The 17,548-nt window shown below is 50.9% G+C and overlaps 3 protein-coding genes across 10 annotated transcripts in view; 1 reads left to right on the top strand and 2 right to left on the bottom strand.

The window, feature by feature from the left end:
- Positions 1 to 64: 64 nt before the first annotated feature.
- Positions 65 to 5,874, bottom strand: SLC39A5 (solute carrier family 39 member 5). 2 transcript variants are annotated; one of them, XM_060657289.3, is made up of 12 exons: positions 5,698 to 5,867; positions 4,916 to 5,024; positions 4,360 to 4,714; positions 3,664 to 3,847; positions 2,670 to 2,832; positions 2,323 to 2,492; positions 1,939 to 2,079; positions 1,462 to 1,558; positions 1,203 to 1,376; positions 1,007 to 1,087; positions 673 to 863; positions 65 to 416 (listed from the first exon to the last, which is right to left on the bottom strand). In XM_060657289.3, the coding sequence occupies exons 3-12, from the start codon at positions 4,641 to 4,643 to the stop codon at positions 273 to 275; spliced, it is 1,629 nt and encodes a 542-aa protein (XP_060513272.1). In that variant the 5' UTR covers positions 4,644 to 4,714; positions 4,916 to 5,024; positions 5,698 to 5,867; the 3' UTR covers positions 65 to 272. The 2 variants fall into 2 exon arrangements, with proteins under 2 accessions (XP_060513272.1, XP_060513274.1); XM_060657291.3 differs by lacking the exon at positions 1,007 to 1,087 and having other exon boundaries at positions 5,698 to 5,874.
- A 91-nt stretch (positions 5,875 to 5,965) lies between these two features.
- NABP2 (nucleic acid binding protein 2) lies at positions 5,966 to 11,988 on the bottom strand. Of its 4 annotated transcripts, XM_081796195.1 has the most exons (8): positions 11,718 to 11,988; positions 11,483 to 11,589; positions 9,737 to 9,838; positions 9,250 to 9,388; positions 9,066 to 9,137; positions 8,852 to 8,933; positions 8,694 to 8,757; positions 5,966 to 6,490 (listed from the first exon to the last, which is right to left on the bottom strand). In XM_081796195.1, the coding sequence occupies exons 3-8, from the start codon at positions 9,813 to 9,815 to the stop codon at positions 6,291 to 6,293; spliced, it is 636 nt and encodes a 211-aa protein (XP_081652321.1). In that variant the 5' UTR covers positions 9,816 to 9,838; positions 11,483 to 11,589; positions 11,718 to 11,988; the 3' UTR covers positions 5,966 to 6,290. The 4 variants fall into 4 exon arrangements, with proteins under 4 accessions (XP_081652321.1, XP_060513276.1, XP_060513279.1 ...); XM_060657293.3 differs by lacking the exons at positions 11,483 to 11,589; positions 11,718 to 11,988 and adding an exon at positions 10,252 to 10,374; XM_060657296.3 differs by lacking the exons at positions 11,483 to 11,589; positions 11,718 to 11,988 and adding an exon at positions 10,165 to 10,266.
- Positions 11,989 to 12,161: 173 nt separating this feature from the next.
- Positions 12,162 to 17,548, top strand: part of RNF41 (ring finger protein 41) — a 30,647-nt gene continuing 25,260 nt past the window's right edge. The window contains exons 1-3 of one of the 4 annotated variants that reach the window (XM_078449795.2): positions 12,163 to 12,365; positions 12,897 to 13,008; positions 15,110 to 15,294. The gene's annotated coding sequence lies outside the window, so the exon portion shown is untranslated. Of the gene's footprint in view, positions 12,366 to 12,512; positions 12,535 to 12,896; positions 13,009 to 15,109; positions 15,295 to 17,548 lie in introns of those variants that run through there. The other 3 variants (XM_078449794.2, XM_078449796.2, XM_078449797.2) reach the window with 3 other exon arrangements.

Below are 17,548 nucleotides of genomic sequence, written 5' to 3'. Positions count from 1 at the left end.
CTGGGCTAAAGCACAATGCGCTCCCTGCAGATTGATGCACCTTGCACCCTCCAGGCCCCTGCTCATGTCCTCCCCCGACCTGCTTTGAGCCCTCCTCCCACCACATCCTGGTTTTCTATGCTGTTTTGGTGCAAGTACAACTGTCGTAGTCATGGCTTTGGGATGGGTTCTGTTTATTAAAATCCTATTGCTCCTACTGGCCCTGTGTCCCGCCTCCATTCCTGTGGTTGGGGGGAAGGAAGGGCAACCTGGCGCCTTTCCACTGGCCCCCATCAGCCATCAGAGACCAGGGGCCATAGCTGCTCCTCCAGCATGGCTATGGTGAGCATGAGGCTGCCCCCCAGCAGCAGCCCCAACCCCTGCAGTAGCACATGGAGCGTAGGGAGGGGCTCGGGAGGCCGAAGCAGGGCTGGTAGCTGAAAGAAAAAAAGAGCATCAGGATCCTGGCATTGTCTCTGCACCACCCCACGTCAAGCATGAGAAGGAGGCGTCAGAAAGTACTGGCAACCCCTCTGAACTCTTCCAGGCCCTTGTTTCTCAGACTCCACCCAGCCTGGGTCCAGCACCTTTCCAGGTGGCCTGTGGTGGAGGCAGAAGGACCCATACGTCCCCCTCCGCTGAACCCACCTCCCTGCCTCCCTTGCTTTCCCTGCACTACCCCACACCTCTCACCATGTCCACAAGGGCCACATAGAGGAAGACCCCAGCAGTGACCCCAAACACCCAGGAAGTGAGAGGGACAGGGCCCAAACTGAGCCCCACCCCTAGGGCTGCACCCCCTAGTCCCAGGGCTCCAGACACCAAACTCAGCAGCAGCAGCCTCCGAAAGGGCAGCCCTGCTCGGAGCAGCATCGCAAAGTCACCTGTGAGGAAGAGACGACAGGGTGGGAGGGAATAATAAGCCAGGGCCGTCCCTCACCCCTGTCACCTGCCAGCCTCCTAAATTCCACCCCTTGGAGGCCTCTCCTTTCTAGAGCCCACCCCACCCCACTTCTGCCATTCCTACCCAGTTCATGGGGTAGCTCATGGCAGAAGACTGCTAGGGTGGTGCTGAGGCCACTGGAGAAGCCATCGGAGAAGGCAGCACCTGGGGTTGGCAGGATTGGAGGTCATCAGCCTGGGAGAAAGCTCTCCCCAGGGGCACAGGGGCCTGCATTCCCTTCCCTCCCCCACTTCCTGGTAGCCCTCTCCTCCCATCACACCTATGGCCAGCCCATCAGTGAGGTTGTGCAGACCGTCTCCCAGGAGGACCATCCACGTTATATTGGCATCACCGCCACCCTGGTTCCCGTGACTGTGGCCTTGGTGCCCAGTAGGAGCTGGGGCTGGTGGGGGCTGGCTGTCCTGCTCCCCACGGCAGCCCTGAGCTTCTTGCTCTGCAGGAAGGACAAGAACAGTGCCAGTGGCTGCAAGTGAGAACCGGGAGCTGGGAGCCTACTCTTCATTTTCTCTTCTGGTTACCTGGAGCTGCCTGCAGGGGCTGAAGGGCCATCCCACTGCCATCCTCCAGGTCCAGGGCTGGTGCTCTGAAATCCTTTCTTTTTCGCCTGCAGCATCTCTGAAATGGGAGGGTATCCCTCCTGGTGGAGGAGGCAACAGAGCCAGGGGCTAAGGAGAGGCCTGGCTACCAGCTGGGAAAGTGAGCACCTGGGTTCACCTCTGGCACTTGCAGATATTTTTTGGCTTTTCCGCTCTCTTCCCAGGTTGGCACTCCTTGTTTCTTGTTGACTTGAACTTGGGAGAGGAGGCCGCTTGGCCAGGAGTCCCAGGTCTATGCTAAGGAGCCCCCTACCCACTCTCTGTTAGTTGTCAGGACTGCACACTCAGGAAAACAGCGCTTCAGGAACACACCCCACACCCTCACCTCCTGGCTTGCGTGGCCAGTTCTTGGCCAGGACTCTAGTTTTGGCAGGAGGAGGAGAAAAGGGTATCACTCACTGGCCTGAGCCCTCTGTGCCGCAAAAGCCCTAGCACGTTCTCCAGCACAAAGAGCAGGAAGAGACCTCCGAGTACTGACAGTCCTGGTCCCAGGTCCTCCTCTGGTTGTCCGCTAGGTCCAGCATGCTGCCCTCCTTGTGCCTGACAGAGAGGGGGTCAGGGCAGACCCCAGAAGCCCCTGCACCCGACAACATCCCCCTCCTGTGTGGGACGTGGCAAGCCTTCACTCGCTGCTAGAAGGCAGCTGTGGGCTGAAGCTGAGGTTGGGGAGTGGTGCGTGGGATCTGACAGGAATGAGGAGGGGATGTCCTGTGACTGGGAACACCTTGGGTACGTGGAGGCTGCCCATCACGGGGCAGGGAGCAAGGAAGGGGCTTCACGTACATGTGGCAGCAGGTGTAGCAGTGCATCCCCACAAAGAGTGCCCACGGCCAGGGCCCCCAGGAAACCCAGCAGGGGCCGTAATAGACGAGGTCCCAGGAGCCGCAGCAGCAGCAGGGAGAGGGGAGCAGGGAGGCTGAGCAGCAGGACTGCCAGGGCGCTATGAACCAAGGCTGGGGAGAATCAGGGACTGAAGTTAGGCTAGGGTTGGAAGGAGGGCCTCAGAAGAAATGCAGGGCAGAGATACACTGCAAAGGGAGGCAGGACCCCGACAAACCCATCTTGCTTGGCCAGGGGCCAACTCCCTACCAGGGTTCAAGGCACCCTGCCACCCACTCTCACCCACTGACCAGACAGAAGATCCCCTGAGGGGGTTGGGGTTGGGGCCTGGATGCAGACACGGCTGTCGATCTGATAAAGCAGGGCTGGACACAGCAGAGCAAACTGACGAGGGGTCAGAGGAGCAGCAGGGCTCAGGCCAAAGTTGACCAGCAGCTGGGAGCCATTCAGACACTAAGGGAGTTGAGTTAGAGGTCATATATTGGGGCATTGCTGAGAACTGTGGTCTTTAATGTCAGTCCTTCCATTGTATGGATTCTTGGGTCTCTCCAGGATCTCCTTTGCTTATGCTGGCAGGTGCATCAGGGACTGGGGTGGTTCCACAGGATCAGTGTGTGTTAATTATTAGTGAGTATTCAATCCAGTGCAAATATTCAATTCAGTGCAGGTTGGGTGCTAGTAAACATTGCCACCATCTCTCTCCCTCCCAAGCTCCTGATGATTTCAACGATTTGGTGATGGAGTTGGTTGGACAACTAGAGCACTCCATGGCAGAATCTTAGAAGGGAAAGAATCTGAAATGCCATCCAACTTCCTCGCAACAGCCCTGCTACATGTTCATCCAGACTTGGCTTGAGTGCTTCCTGTGATGGGGTGCCCACCCTCACCAGGCCTGCTTCACAGTTAGCTTTGGCTGCCCTCTGGTGTACATGGAACACGTTCACTGCCTTTCTGGCTGAAGACAGCCATCTACTCCCTGCAGGTTTCCTCTCCAGATAGCCAGCCCCAGATCCTACCCTCAGCTATTTCTCTGGATTCTCTGCTTTGCCACCAAGTGTGGCCCCTAAACCTGTCCTTGGAGACTTGGGTGTGGGTTCATGTGCACTGAGCCCAGAAGAAGCGTATTTCACTCTTGGAATAACATACCCTAAGATCACATCTGGATTGGGTTTGTTTTTTTTTTTTTAATTAACTGTATTAAATTACTCTTTAAACAATTTCAGGCCATCTAAATCCCATAGTCCTTCTCCCCCCAACCCCCACCCTGGAGATCAACAGACTCACATCCTCATTCAGATGGTCAGCCAATGAATGGTCCAGCAGCAGAAGTCTGTGAAAGAGGTCCAGGCCAGAGGGGGCTGGCCCACGGGGCGATGCTGGGGCCTTTGGCTCCTCTGGGTCACCCCACTCTGAGGGACCCAGAGGCAGCCCAGCCCAGACATCCACACTCAGCTCAGGGTCCTGTGATCTGGAGCAGAGGGGATAGCAAGCCAGACTTACTCATGTTCTTTAAGAAACTCCCCTTGAGGTTCCTAGGGTGCTTAGGGGGAAAGGGAAGACCAGCCACTAGCTTGAGTTCCTGGGACCCAGAAATCGTGGAATGTCAATTCTAGAAGGATCTGAGAATTGTCAATTTATAGGAGAGTCTAGGAATGAGGGGTGTGAGGGAAAGAGAAATGGGGCTGGGGGGAGAGCAGCCAAAATGCTATAAATTGGGAGCCGAGTCAGCCTGGAGACATTGAGCACTGGGACTAAGAGCAAAGAATTGGAGGGTCCGGGGATCTGGAAGAGGAGAGAATTAGAAAGCAGTAGAGGCAAAGGGGGCCTTGAAGGAATACTAGGAGTCAGATTTTGAAACATTTGTAATTCCAGAAATCTGACTTTAGGAAGCTAGAGGTCGGCAACTGGAGACTGATCCAAGCACTGAGAAGAGGTGGGCATGTGGCATTTTGGGGTAAGGGAAGGAAGGGTTAGTAGTACCTGTATGTGGAATTGTCTCCAACTGGGGGTATAGCCCGACCAACCGGAGGTCCATGGTGTCCTAGGCGAAGTCCCTGAACTCGGCCTAGCCCCAGGCTGTGGAGAAGCCGCGCTAGGCCCCCGGCTGTCAGTGTCCCGTTCTCCCCATACAGGCCAAACAGCTGGGCCAAGTAATGGTTCTGCTCCTGCTCAGCAGGGCCCAGGTTGGGGGCTGAGCCCCCTGCCAAGCCCAAGGCCACCCACACACACAGGCCAGCCAGCAGATGACTCATTGGGGGCCCCATTATTGGGGGCAATGGGTTAGAGGCTCTGGTTCTGGCTTCTATTCCCCTTGGAACATCCTGAGGACTGTGCCCTGGAAGAACAAGGAGAAAGGGCCTGGGCTTCTGCTCTGCTGTCCAGCTCAGGCCTTCTGTTTTCCAGTTTCTAGAACACCTTCCTTGACCCAGAATGCTTCCCTCACCTGATCCAGAGCTGACTTCTCATCCTGTCCTCCAAACTCCACCCCTCAACCCTGCCTCACCTCTCTGTCCCCCTTCAATCCACAGGGCCTCACCCTCATTGGCAGCGTGAGAGTCGTCACCTCAGGTCCCGGTCAGGCCTTATTGTGGACACTAAGAGGTTCCTGAGTCAGGGAGGGGAGTGGGGCTCAGCCTCCAGGTGCCCTGGTGGAATGGAGGCCACGTCAGTTAGAGGGCTGGGATGGACAAACGCCGCCCCCCTCCCAGCCCACCTGCCTTGGGGCGGGGTCAGGGAGGGGAGGGGCCAGTGTGGGAAGGTTCACATCAGAGAGGAGTTAATGGTTCACTGGTCTCTGGGGTGGGGGTCAAAGGTCAGTCTTGGCTGGGGCCCCTGAGTAGGGAGGGGCCACCCTCTGCCCCTGGAAAAGCCACATGGCTAAGGAAACCCTGAGCCTGGCCTTTTCTTCTAAATAACTCACCCCACTAAGCCAGTTGTACCATTTTAACCTTTCCCTGCATATACTCTCACCCCCACCCTCCACACCTTATTATCTGGTACTGGGCTTCCTCCATCTCCAACCTCCATCCCCACAATCCCCGGGAAAGTGGGATTTGGGTGTCCCTTAGCTGGAAAAGAGGCGAAGAGGCAGATAAGTGGCAACCCCAGGTGCATGGGGAAGAAAGCGTTCTTAGCAACTCCTTGTCCCAGCAGAGTAAGAGCCAGAGCTCTGGAAATAGATGATCAAGAAAGGGGAAGCCCTGGTGGGAAGAGGAAAGAAATATCTGGGCTCCCTGCAGATGTCTGACCTGGCTTAAGATCAGGGGAGCACAGTCTGATTAGGGCAATTAGTCCAGGGGGCCGAGGTTTTGGCGTTACCTGACAGCAGGAGACTGGAAGGACGCCCAGAGGAAGGGGGACACAGCCTTCTTGGCTCCAGCTGTGGGGGGGTAGGCAGGCAAGCGGGCAAGGGTCACCTGCAGGGAGGGGGCAGGGGAGGGACACTACCTTAAAGGGGCAGGCCTGCTTTGCCTACGCTTCCTTACCTGTAACTTGTCTTCCTTCTATCTCCTAGGGACACTCCACTTTCCCACATGTCTGACTGCTAACCTCTTCATTTTCCCATGAAAAGCAAAGGAGTCCAGTACAGAGTGGTAACATTTATTAGGAAGGAGGGATTCGATTTGATTTCCACATCACACACACAAGAAACAGACTGTGACTGTCGTTTCTAAAGGGAAAGAGGGCCTTGAATCCCCAGGGATAGGCAGATCTAGCTGGGTAAGGCAGGGAGCATGGGCTTAGGGTGGATAAGGCCAACTGCTCACCACCCCTCCAGTGAAATTCAGTGGATAAAATACTGCTGCCTATCGACTCCCACCCCCCACAAGCCAGCAGCCTAGTAAAAGGCTGTGTTCTCTAGGAGACACTTGGGCTATAGTGGGTGGTGGGAAGGGAGGAAGAATGTCTTGCTATCTCTTGCTGCTCCTCCGGGTCTCTTTGCCGTTACTGACAGGGTTGCTGGAGGGGCCAGGAGGGCCGGCAGCTGTGTGGTTGGGCTGGCTTCGGGTAATTCGGGTGCTGGGAGGGTGCGAGGGTGCGTGAGGAGGGTGCGGGCCACCACCAGGACCTGGTGGGGCACTCAGTCCATTCCCGTTCTGGGTCTCAGAGGCTAGTAGTGGGAGAAGGGGAAGAAACACAGGAATTAGAAAACTAAGGTAGGAGAGAGGTCCATCCCCAAGGCCTCCCTCTGTGCCCTAGAGAGTAGCACAGTCTTCATCAAGCACAGCAGCACATTCAGGCCAGCTGGACCAGTTGTAAAGAGCAGGGGTTGTACAAATGGAGCCCTGAGAAGACTCAATCATTTGGGAAGTTGCTACGTGAATCCTAGTGTGATATTCTTCTCTTCCATTCACCTTTGTATCATGGAGGTCAGACCTAGCATTCGCTGTTTAGCTCTAGGCTTAAGGACCTCTGACAAAATGCCCCTTTGTCGAAAGTCTTTGTAAAACTGGAGAAGCATGGGAAGGGGAAGGACCCAAAGCTTCTGTGTTATGTAAGAAGCAGCTTTAAAAAAGGAAAGTGTGGTGGGTATCACGATGATACATACATTTTCATTTTGGAAAATAAAGATAGGGGGGCGCCTGGGTGGCTCAGTCGGTTAAGCGTCCGACTTCAGCTCAGGTCACGATCTTGCGGTCCGTGAGTTCGAGCCCCACGTCAGGCTCTGGGCTGATGGCTCAGAGCCTGGAGCCTGCCTCTGATTCTGTGTCTCCCTCTCTCTCTGCCCCTCCCCCGTTCATGCTTTCTCTCTGTCTCAAAAATAAATAAAACGTTAAAAAAAATTTAAAAATAAAAATAAAAATAACAATAAAAAAAAAGAAAATAAAGATAGGAATAGGAAAAAAAAAAATTACGCACACCCTCAAAATGATAAGTAACATTTTGGTGTATATTTCACATGTTTGATTGGAGCCAGGTGTGTGAGATGATTTCCTTGAGCTCCTACAACTGTGCACATCACTACCCTTGCCCCTACCAGTGTGTCATCTGTAGGACCATCTCCTTCATAGACTACAAGCTCCTAAAGGCAGGTGCTGTGTTTTTATTCCTTGGCATTCCTCATCTATGTTTGTCAAATGAAGACAGAGGCCTGTGTCTCTTATACAGAGGGCACTATGAACCCTAAAAGGGGTAGAAGTCATAGGCTAGTGATTCTTAAACCACATATCTGCTTGGACCCAGGCTGTTCCACCAGACTAAGATATCTGTTGCCAGAATGGAAAAATAATGCCTTTTCCTCAATTCACAGAAAAAGTTAGGAGTACATAGGGAGTTAATGTTAAGTTCTTACGCCAGACATGCTTTTTATTAAGACTTTTGCACCTGTTAGCAGATAACAAAGTGAACAAACATCTGGCAAATGAACATTAGGGCCAAACAGGCTTAAATGTACCTTATTTAAAATACTTTTTATAAGTTATAGTTATGGAGACCTGGACATATGTAACAGTCATATTTTCCAGTGAAAATATGGATGCTGATTTTTATGGTGGAATTAAATGTTATTTCATGGTGTTTCCAAAAAAACCATGATCCCAGTGGTTCTGACACAAACAATTCTGAAAACCATGGTAACTAGGGATGTAGACACAGACTGAGCAAGGCTAGAAGCAGCCTGAAGCCTAGTGTCACAGGGAGAAACCTAAGACACAGATCAGAGGCAAGAGGAGTCGAACACCCAGGCAGTAGTAGGCTCAGCCGGGAGATTACCCAGAAGGAGAAAAAGACCAGTGAAACCCAGTTCCTAAAGAGAAGCCAGGGGACGAAGGAGGTGGTGTTGGTGGGTGATTCTAATCAAAAGCAAGAGACCAAAAAACAGGGTCTTGCAGTATATCAGATGGAAGAATCATAATCCTGAGGTCCACAGGCTAGAAGAAGGGTCTTTAGTTTCAAGAAGAGTGGTGACTCCCCAAAGGGAACTACTTGGTGCCCTAACTCTGTACAGTGTAGACTGCATGTTAAGTCATATACATCCATGTTAGAGCCATGTAATGAGTCAAAAGGACAAGGGGGAAAGGACAAGGACCTGCCAGAGAAGAAGCAGAGAGAAACAAGCTTGAATAAAGGAGTGCAATCTTGTTGGATAAACTGTTTTCATTTGTGTCCTTGAGTGGTAGTGGCAAAAGAGTACCAGAGCCCTATCAGTGACAGAAACAGGTCCCCAAATATTTTCCCCACAAGGACTTACAAAAGAACTGGGAGAATTAGGTGGAAGGGGATACATGGAAAGAAGACAAATTGGGAAAAAGGATGAGGGCAATGCATCTTTCCATGCTAGGGAGAGAACCAGCAGATGGAAGGGAAAGGTTTACCTGGAGAAACGGCAGGGGGTCCGGTGGTAGGCTGGGGAGCCGTAGGGCTGCTGTCGTTCTGGACCTGAAGGCACAAATTAAATACTCAGACCTTGTTCCCTACCATGCTTCTTGGCTGGACCTACCCTCCTTCCCCATATCAAGGCCATGGGACTCACCGTCTTATTGGGTGCCTGCTGGGCACTGTACTCTGGGTTTGGCTCACTGAAGTTAGGAACCTCAGAATAAACCATACAGAATCTGCAAAGGGAGAAATTAGTTGAAGCCTCAGACCCAGCCTCTGGAGGCCTGAGAAAGGTCTAGATACAAGACATGGACTATATACCCTTATGCTGGCTGGTGCTTCTGCATCCCAATCCCCAAAACACTTACTCTCCAATCTTTTGAAGATCACCCCCACGTCCAGTGTATAGTGTCAGACAACCTTTGAATACTGAAGCGTACCTGTGGGGGCACGAAAAGTAGGACTCAGAGTACTCAGAAGAGTTATAGGGACTGTTAACTCTAACCCCCTTGACTTACTAGCCTTGGATAGCCAGGAATAACCAGGAGTTACCCTTTGGTGAGCCGAATAATGTCTCCAGGCTGGATCAGGTTGCCCACGTCGTCCCACACAGAGATATTGATGCTGCCAGTTTTGTCGGCCACCTTGCAGGTCCGAACCTCGTGCCCGTCCTTTGTCTTGGTCACTCGGCCTGGAAGGAACAGACAAATGTTGGGGTGGAGGTGAAGGGAGGGTCAGAGGGATGAGATCTAGGTATGGGTGGGTGAGGGGGAGTGGAGGGACAGCACCATGGAGAGGGCACTGAGTGGAAAGAGGCCTGAGTGGCGCTGGAGGCTTGGATCTGGCGAGTTCCATCTACTCTGCACTCGACTACAACTCTCCAGGCCAGGGTGTAGGAGATTCCGCGTAAGCAGCGTTTTGGGGTGCACCCTGACATCCCGGTAGCTAATTAACAGAGGAGGTGGTGCTCTTCCCCTCCTGCCCCCTCCCCAACCCTGAGAACCCCCGCGCAGGGGTCCCACCATCCCAGAATAGCCACCTGTCTCCAGCACAATGAAGATGAGGTTCAGATTCTTGAGCCCAGGCTTGATATCTTTAACGAAGGTCTCCGTCGTCATGCTGCCTGAGCCTCCGCACTACACTAGAAGGGGGAAAGGGGAATGATGGCTCAAGGCTTGGAGTCTTTGCCCTTATGCTCCATTTCCCAAGGCCTACCTACCACACTAGGCTGGGGTCAGGCAGCCGCAAATCCTCTAATTCTTCTAAAAGGTTATAAACCAACTTCCCCAGGAGCCTCCAACTTCAAGATCAGAATTTCAGGGTCTCTGTATAGGCTGCTTCGGGACTGGAAGGCCCCGTCCCGGGATGCTCTTTCAGTCTCAAGCCCAGAAGTCGGGGAGCCGACGGAGACGGGGTGGGGGGGGGGGGGTAGGGAAACTGGTGCAGACCCAAGGAATGGAATCTTACTCGCCAAACCTTCCCGAACCCTCATCCGGACAACTCAGGACTCGGTCCATCCCCTCCCCCACCCACAGCCCACCACCCACCACCCACCCAGCCCGCAGGCCGGACAGTGCACGCAGCAGAGCCGCCCGCAGGGGGAGCCACAGGCCCCGCTGCCGCCGGATGCAGCGCGGTGGAACGCGGGAGTACGGACATTCTCGGAAGTTTCCGGCTGGCCGCCTCGGACCAATCAGCACTGTCCCGGCGCGCCCCGCGCCCGCCGCTGGACCCCGCCCAGCCAACCGGGATCCAAGATTCACGCGCCGCAAAAAGGGCGGATTTTAGGTATTAAAGGAGCCTGGTAGGTGGTTGGCTTGGCCAGGAGAAAGATTGACCACCAGGAGGCGCCTCGAGTCCCACTTTTCCTTTCCTTTACTGGGAGGATGTACCTAGGCTCTGAAATTTTCTCTTTAAGACATGACACTGGAGAAAGGACCAGAGGTTTTGGAACACGGTGGTCAAAAGTCTGAAACAGGCTCCGCAGTTGTTTTCTCGATAATTCTTAAATATGTAATTGCATTTTGCAGACAAGAAAACGTAAGTTATATAAAAGGCAGTGCTTAGCACACAGGTACTTTCTTTTCCCACTGCTATAATCCTTATCTCTATTCCTGATTTGGGGTCCGCATTTTTTTTTAATTTTTTTTTACAGTTTATTTATTTTTGAGACAGAGAGAGACAGAGCATGAACGGGGGAGGGTCAGAGAGAGGGAGACACAGAATCTGAAACAGGCTCCAGGCTCTGAGCTGTCAGCACAGAGCCCGACGCGGGGCTCGAACTCACAGACTGTGAGATCGTGAGCTGAGCCGAAGTCGGCCGCTTAACCGACTGAGCCACCCAGGCGCCCCTGGGGTCCTCATTTTTAATGCACGACCCAGCGCGGTCAGGGTTTTGGAAAAAGTGGCCTTCACACCAGAGGCAGACACCCTTTTTGAAAGAATGGAACCTGGGGCACAGAGAACAGCATTTGCATTAGTCTCTCTCAGAGTCTGAAAGACACCTCTTCCTAATGTACTTACCTCACTAGATCCCAGGGTCTGGCCCGCCTCCTCTCCCAGACCCCAGAGGATTTAACAGAGGAGGCCCAAACCTTTAGTTCCCCTTGGGATTTGTTAGAAAATCAACAAAAGGTTCTAGTTCTGTAATGTTGTGTATAAACCAATTACATATGTACAAAGCACTACCATTTGTTTAGCGAATATCCATAACAAATAGTGTTTAATATCAGATTAGCTTAAGAGGTCATGTAGTTGTAATGCTTTGGTTTAATTAATCCCTTACCTTCTAGAGAGCTTTAGGCTCCGCCTTGATTTTCCTCGGATCCCAGGTTCTCTCCTGCCCACACCCCTCAACTACGGTGTCGTATCCCAAGGAAATCAAGGCACAACCTAGGAAGAGGGACATTTTATCTCCCTTCCCTGCCCTTAGGTGCTTCAGGGAACTCTATGAGTGTCCGGAGAGCCAACATAGACACAACAGGAGTGCGGCGAGGAGAGGTAGGGAACCCGTTGGGCACGCTAGATTAAAGCTTTGCGGTTAGACACTCCAATTCTCCACCCCGTGGTCGCCGTATCCACTCCCGTGACTATAAGTCATAGGTTCGGGAAGCTCCGGGATGCTGACCACCACTCTGGTAACGGGAGATGGCAGGTCACACTGCAGGCCAGCCTCCTCGCAACGATCTCGCACCTCGTGGCATCAACTTTAGGAGATGGGACACGTACACCTCTCCAAAGCGTAGCCTCTGCCTCCCGGGAGCTAGCCTCCGGCTCCGCCCCCAACACTCATGCTGGGAAGAACATAGAGTTCTCCCTCCCAGATGGCTATATAGTCCTCGTTGGGATCATAAAGATTTCCGGTGTAGAGAGGAGGCCCGGCTAACCTTCCTCCCTCCTCGTTGGTCGCTCTTGGCGTCTAGTCTAGGTCCGAGTTAAACAGAGAGGCGGAGTTTGGTGACGAGATTCCGCCGGGTTGCGTAGCAGTGGTAGGCGGGGCAAGGGATCCGTCTCACAAGGCGACGAGTGGTTGGAACCTTTCCTCTCCTTCCCCTTCCCCTTCCCCTCCCAGGAAAGGCTGGGACCCGGCACCCGAGCTATTCCGTGGCCGCTGCGGCCTCAGCTTCAGCCGGGCCGGGGTACGGAGAGTCCAGACCGCTTCCAGGGCGGTGCGTACTGCGCCTGCGCCGGCTCCCACCTAAAAGAGGGTGTGGGAGGGGAGGGGGCGATGTCCCACCGGGATTGGGGCACGGGTTCGAGATATTGGAGGTCAGGAGAAGGGTTAGGAGTAAAGATGAAAAATGGAGCAAGGGAACAGGGATAGGGAGGAGTCGGGAGGTGAGAAAGGGGCGCTGGAGGGTGGGTTGCGGGGGAGGTCCATTGGAGTAGGGTAGCCTTAAGTGCGGGAGGGGGTCTGGGCTGGCTGGAGGACAGGAAAGAAGGGACCTGGGGTTGCAACGTGGTATTTAAATGGGCAGTGTTGACGGGTTGAGAGGGGAGGAAGGGAATATTCTGGGGGCCAGCCTGGGCAGGGGTGGCGGAACCTGAACCCCCGCCCTCGAAGCGCCATAGCTTGGCTCCTCTCCCGTGCCTTGTCTTTGGCAGCCTTGTCTTCCTTCTCCATTCCTTCCCCCCCCCTCCCCCTCCCCCCCTCCGTGAAGGAATCTCACATTCCTTACATCCCTTCCTTGGGTTTGCAGCCAGGCCCTTTATGCAGACTTCACTCACCGGAAAGCCTTCCCCAACCCAGAACTCTGTGAAATTGGGGAGTGGGAAGGAGGGGGCTGGAGAAGGAGCAGAAAACTAAGAGAGGTGAGAGTGTTTTGCTTGAGGGACTGACATCTTCCCCATTCACAAACTGACTTCATTCCACCTAACAACAAGTGTGGCTATTAAGGAGCCACTGTTCATGGGGGATGGGCTGTGATAGTGACGGTCTAATCACTTCCTATACAGGTGGTTTTAGAGTCTGACAATAGGACAAGAAACTGATAGTGTTGCTGGCTGATAGTTTCCCTCCAGATAGGAATGGGGTAGACTAGTATTAGGGAATCTGAGTGATATGATAGTGGTACTACCCTGTGTGTCCAGCCAACTCTGTGGCTGGGCCTGGTTCCTAGTAATTAAAAAGGAACCAAGCTTCTTTCAAGCATTCCCTCATCTGCCTTCAGTACTCTTAAATTTATTTTGCATTTTATTACTACAAAACCTTACCTGAGACATAGCTGTATTCAGTATGTTTTCACATTTATTATGTCTCTGATTGTTCTAGTACAACATATTAGGTAGATAATGCAGGTATCTTCCCTACTTGTCGGGTGAAGACATTAAAAACTATAGAAAGGATACTTGGCTTGTTTAAAGTCATACAGTTGGCAGAGCTGGGACCACAACCCGTCTCCTGACTCCTGGTCCTCCTCTCAGTTGAAAAATCCTGTTTTGTTCTGGCTAAGGGAGCATCAGAGTAAGATTGTTTTTTTCCCAAGAGTGGGTAACAGTTTGCTTTCTGAGTCTGGAGCTTGTCAGTAGAAGACTGAGTATAGCCAACAGCAGTGGTTCGTGGAAGCATTTCGTGGAGTACAGGTGCATATGTCAGGCTGTTGGGAGATAGGGTGTTGTCAAAATGGAAGCAGCATTATATTCTCCTTTGTGTTATGGATGAGGGAGAAACAACTCCCACCCCCAACCCCTCAAATAGAAAGTGGGTCTGGCATTGCACATTTATCGCTCTGTTAGTTTAAAAATGCCACGCTAAAACGTGTTGTGGCTGATGAGTATAGTGAACTAATCAGTGTGTGTGCCAGGCTCAGAAGATGAAATAATCTCAGTTTTATGTATAAAAATTATCATCATCCTATTCCTTTGTTATGCAGCCCTTAATCTATTGATAGCCATGTGATGTTGACAAGAGGAGTTGGAATAGTTGCTATGCTCCTGTGTAGTATTGAGTAGATCTCTCAGCACCCTTCATCTGAAGCCTTGTCCCTCTTGGTTCCATTCTTTTAGTAATGAGAGTCTAGTCTGCCTATTCATACTGCTACCTCTAGTATTCCCAGTTGCCCAGTCTGGAATAATTTCCTGTTTCACTGTCTCTTCATTAAAAAAAGAAAAAAAAATTTTTAGTGTTTATTTATTTTTGAGAGAGAGAGAGAGACAGAGTGTGGGCAAGGGAGGGGCAGAGAGAGAGGGAGACACAGAATCCAAAGCAGGCTCCAGGCTCTGAGCTGTCAGCACAGAGCCTGATATGGGGCTCAAACCCATGAACCTCGAGATCATAACCTGAGCCGTTGGACACTTAACCCACTGAGCCACCCAAGCGCCCCCCTGTGGCCCCCCCCCCCCCACCTTTTTAATAAAGCCTGATACCCTCAGGAATATTTTCTGACTTGGGAAGTAGAATCACACCTGTATGAACATTCTTGAGTATCTTCTTATGAAATAGTATTTTCCAGTTGGAGGGTGGGATTAGAATTCTTTTTACATGAATTCAGTAATTTATGTGAAAGCATTTGGGAAACATTTAAGCATCATACTGTGCATATAAGGTATCATTGATCTGTGCGTTGTATAGCCACAGATCTGGAATCATTGACATTATTTGTGGTTGTGTACACCGAGTAAGAGAATCTTTCTGTCTCAAACAGTGCTTCTTCTTCATATTTATTCTTGTCCCTTTCTCTGCCTCTCTCAGCTCTGTTTGAATCTCTTGGACTGTGTGTGTGTGTGATTTCTTAGCCAGTAACCTCCATCCTTAGAAGTTAGTGCTGTGTCCTCAGCTCTGAAACCTGTAGGCCTTAATGGAATTGTCTCCTCCTCCTCCTCAACCAACTGCTAGATCCAATCTGTCTAGTCTCACTGCCAAGTGGAGGTAGTTCCCCTGACTCACCTTTTTCTTCCTTGTTCCTATTAATAGAGTGCTCCTGATTGTGACATCACATCCATCCCCTTGGCGATGGAGCTTGTCACTAGGAAGGAAGACTCAGTCGGAGAATAGCCAACAAGATGGGTTACTGGGAGCGTCTCCTGAGTGGCACTGAGTGGAGGCATCAGGGGGTTGGAGCCTTGTGAACAGGGAGCCTACCCCCCAACACTTGGAAGGTAAAGAGCCTTGATTCAGAATCCCATTCCAGAATTCAGGTCTCTTCTCATCCTATCTGAGTTCCTTCTGCTTTTGAAAACCTGATTCTTGAAATTCTTCTGCATAAAGCTTTCTGTGATTAATCCACATCAGTCTGTTCTGTGCCTATTTATATCTTACAGTAACCTTTACTTGGAAAACTGCTTAGTAAATTTTATGTTTTTTTAATGTGTTTTATATCTTGCATATACTCACTCATTGGACTCAAGCCTACACCTTAGTTTGAGGACAAGGATTGTGTTTTCTGTATCTTTTACATGCCTCTTTTGGCAAGGGGGCTGTGTATAGAGAATGAAGATGAGATTTGGGGCAACCACACAGAGTGCTTGGTGCTGGTGACTAAGTGGAAGGTCTTTGCTGCCCTTTGAGGCCTAGTAGGCTTCCCTTCAAGTGTTAAGTACATTCTTGAATTGTGTGCCCTCTGGATTCTTTTGTAAATTGAACCAATTAAAATATGCTAAAGGAATTTTAATTTTGAAATCCTTTGTGGTGGGGTGCATGGCTCACTCAGTCAGTAGACCATGTGACTCTTGATCTCAGGGGACTCTTGATTGTGGGATCATGAGTTCAAGCCCCCTGTTGGGCATAGAGCTTACTAAAAAAATAAATAAATAAATCAACCAACCAACCCACCTACCCTCACTGTGGTAAATCTAGTATGGATCACAGCATTCTAGAATTAAACAGAACCTTTGGGACAATGTAGCCCATCCCCTCATCTCACAAGTGAGGAAATTTAGTTCCTCAGAAGTAATTTCTCTAAGAGGAGGAGTGACTTCAGTCTAAGGACTCTGCTGCTTAAAGAAAAAAATACCACTTCCTTTCACTTAAAAAGTCGAGAAAGTTGAGGTGTCTGGGTGGGCTCAGTCGGTTAAATGTATGACTTTGGCTTAGGTCATGATGTCACGGTTGGTGGGTTCAAGTCCTGTATTTGGCTCTTTGCTGTCAGCGTGGAGTCCACTTCATATCCTCTGTCTCCCCCTCTTTGTGCTCCTCCCATGTATGCGCTTTCTCTCTCTTTCTCAAAAATAAACAAACATTAAAAAAAAAAAAGGCGGGGCACTTGGGTGACTCATTCTGTTAAGTATCCTTAACCGTCTTCGGCTCAGGTCATGATCTCTCGGTTCACGAGTTTGAGCGGTTCACGAGTTTGAGCCCTGTTTCCAGCTTTGTGCTAACCGCTCAGAGCTTGGAGCGGCTTCGGATTCTGTGTCTCTCTTTCTGCCCCTCCCCCACTTGTGCTCTGTCTCTTTCTCTCTCTTTCTCCCTCTGAGAAATAAATAAACATTAGAAATTTTTTAAAAAAGGGGCTGGGTGCACCTGGGTGGCTCAGTTGCTTTTAGCAGTCTGACTCCGATTTCGGCTCAGGTCATGATCTCATCGTTCATGAGTTCGAGCCCCACATTGGGCTCTGCGCTGACAGTGTGGAGCCTGCTTGGGATATTCTCTCTCTCTCTCTCTCTCTCTCTCTCTCTCTTTCTGCTCCTCCCCTGGTCACATACTCTCTCTCTCTCAAATAAACTTAAAAAAAAAAAAAGTCAAGAGAGTTGCCTAAAAAGAGGAAGGTCAGTTAGTCATAAGGCACCTTGTATAATGTAATTACCCCTAATTTATTTTTTTCAATATTTTTTTCTTTTTTTAAATGTGTATTTTTGAGAGCAAGAGAGAGAGAGACAGAGAGACAGAGCAGGAGTGGGGGAGCAGCAGAGAGAGAGAGAGACACAGAATCCTACATAGGAAACACAGGCTCCAGGCTCTCAGCTGTCAGCACAGAGCCTGACTCAGGGCTCAAACCCACGAAGCATGAGATCATGACCTGAGCCAAAGTTGGTTGCTCAACTGACTGAGCCACCCAGACGCCCCTACCTCCTAATTTAGATATTTTTGTTTTATATGCTGAAACCCAGAATCATGTAATTTGTAGAGCACCTTAGAATTTATGTAGTCCAAGATGCTTCATTTCTTGTGGAGTATGGAAACTGAGGCCCAGAGAGGTTAAGTAATTTGCCCAAGGTCACACATTTGGTCCGTTGTGGAGCTAGAGCTGGGTCTCAGGTTTCTGTATTCCCAACTCAGTTTCCTTTTTTTCCATTCACCGAGAGACAGGAAGATTTGTAATGAAATGTGAGACCCTTCACCAGTTAATTTTATTCACTAGATTGAAATTCCTAGACATTACCTGTTTCTTTACACTGGAGCAGGTTATGGGGCCCT

This window comes from Panthera onca, chromosome B4 (genome assembly GCF_046562875.1).
Source record: "Panthera onca isolate mPanOnc1 chromosome B4, mPanOnc1 haplotype 2, whole genome shotgun sequence".
NCBI classification, from domain to species: Eukaryota; Metazoa; Chordata; class Mammalia; order Carnivora; family Felidae; genus Panthera; species Panthera onca.
The sequence above is the reverse complement of the archived record's forward strand: the minus strand, read 5'-3'. Positions and strand labels throughout refer to the sequence as shown.

Excerpts from the sequence above, each read along its gene's own strand:
- NABP2 (XM_081796195.1), bottom strand. The coding sequence starts at position 9,815 with ATGACGACGGAGACCTTCGTTAAAGATATCAAGCCTGGGCTCAAGAAT. Across the intron at positions 9,389-9,736 it reads CTTCATTGTGCTGGAGACAG|GCCGAGTGACCAAGACAAAG; the intron begins GTGGCTATTCTG and ends TGTTCCTTCCAG. Across the intron at positions 9,138-9,249 it reads ATTATTCGGCTCACCAAAGG|GTACGCTTCAGTATTCAAAG; the intron begins GTAACTCCTGGT and ends GTGCCCCCACAG.
- SLC39A5 (XM_060657289.3), bottom strand. The coding sequence starts at position 4,643 with ATGGGGCCCCCAATGAGTCATCTGCTGGCTGGCCTGTGTGTGTGGGTG. Across the intron at positions 2,493-2,669 it reads CTCAGGGGATCTTCTGTCTG|CCTTGGTTCATAGCGCCCTG; the intron begins GTCAGTGGGTGA and ends GATTCTCCCCAG. Across the intron at positions 864-1,006 it reads TGAGCTACCCCATGAACTGG|GTGACTTTGCGATGCTGCTC; the intron begins GTAGGAATGGCA and ends TCTTCCTCACAG.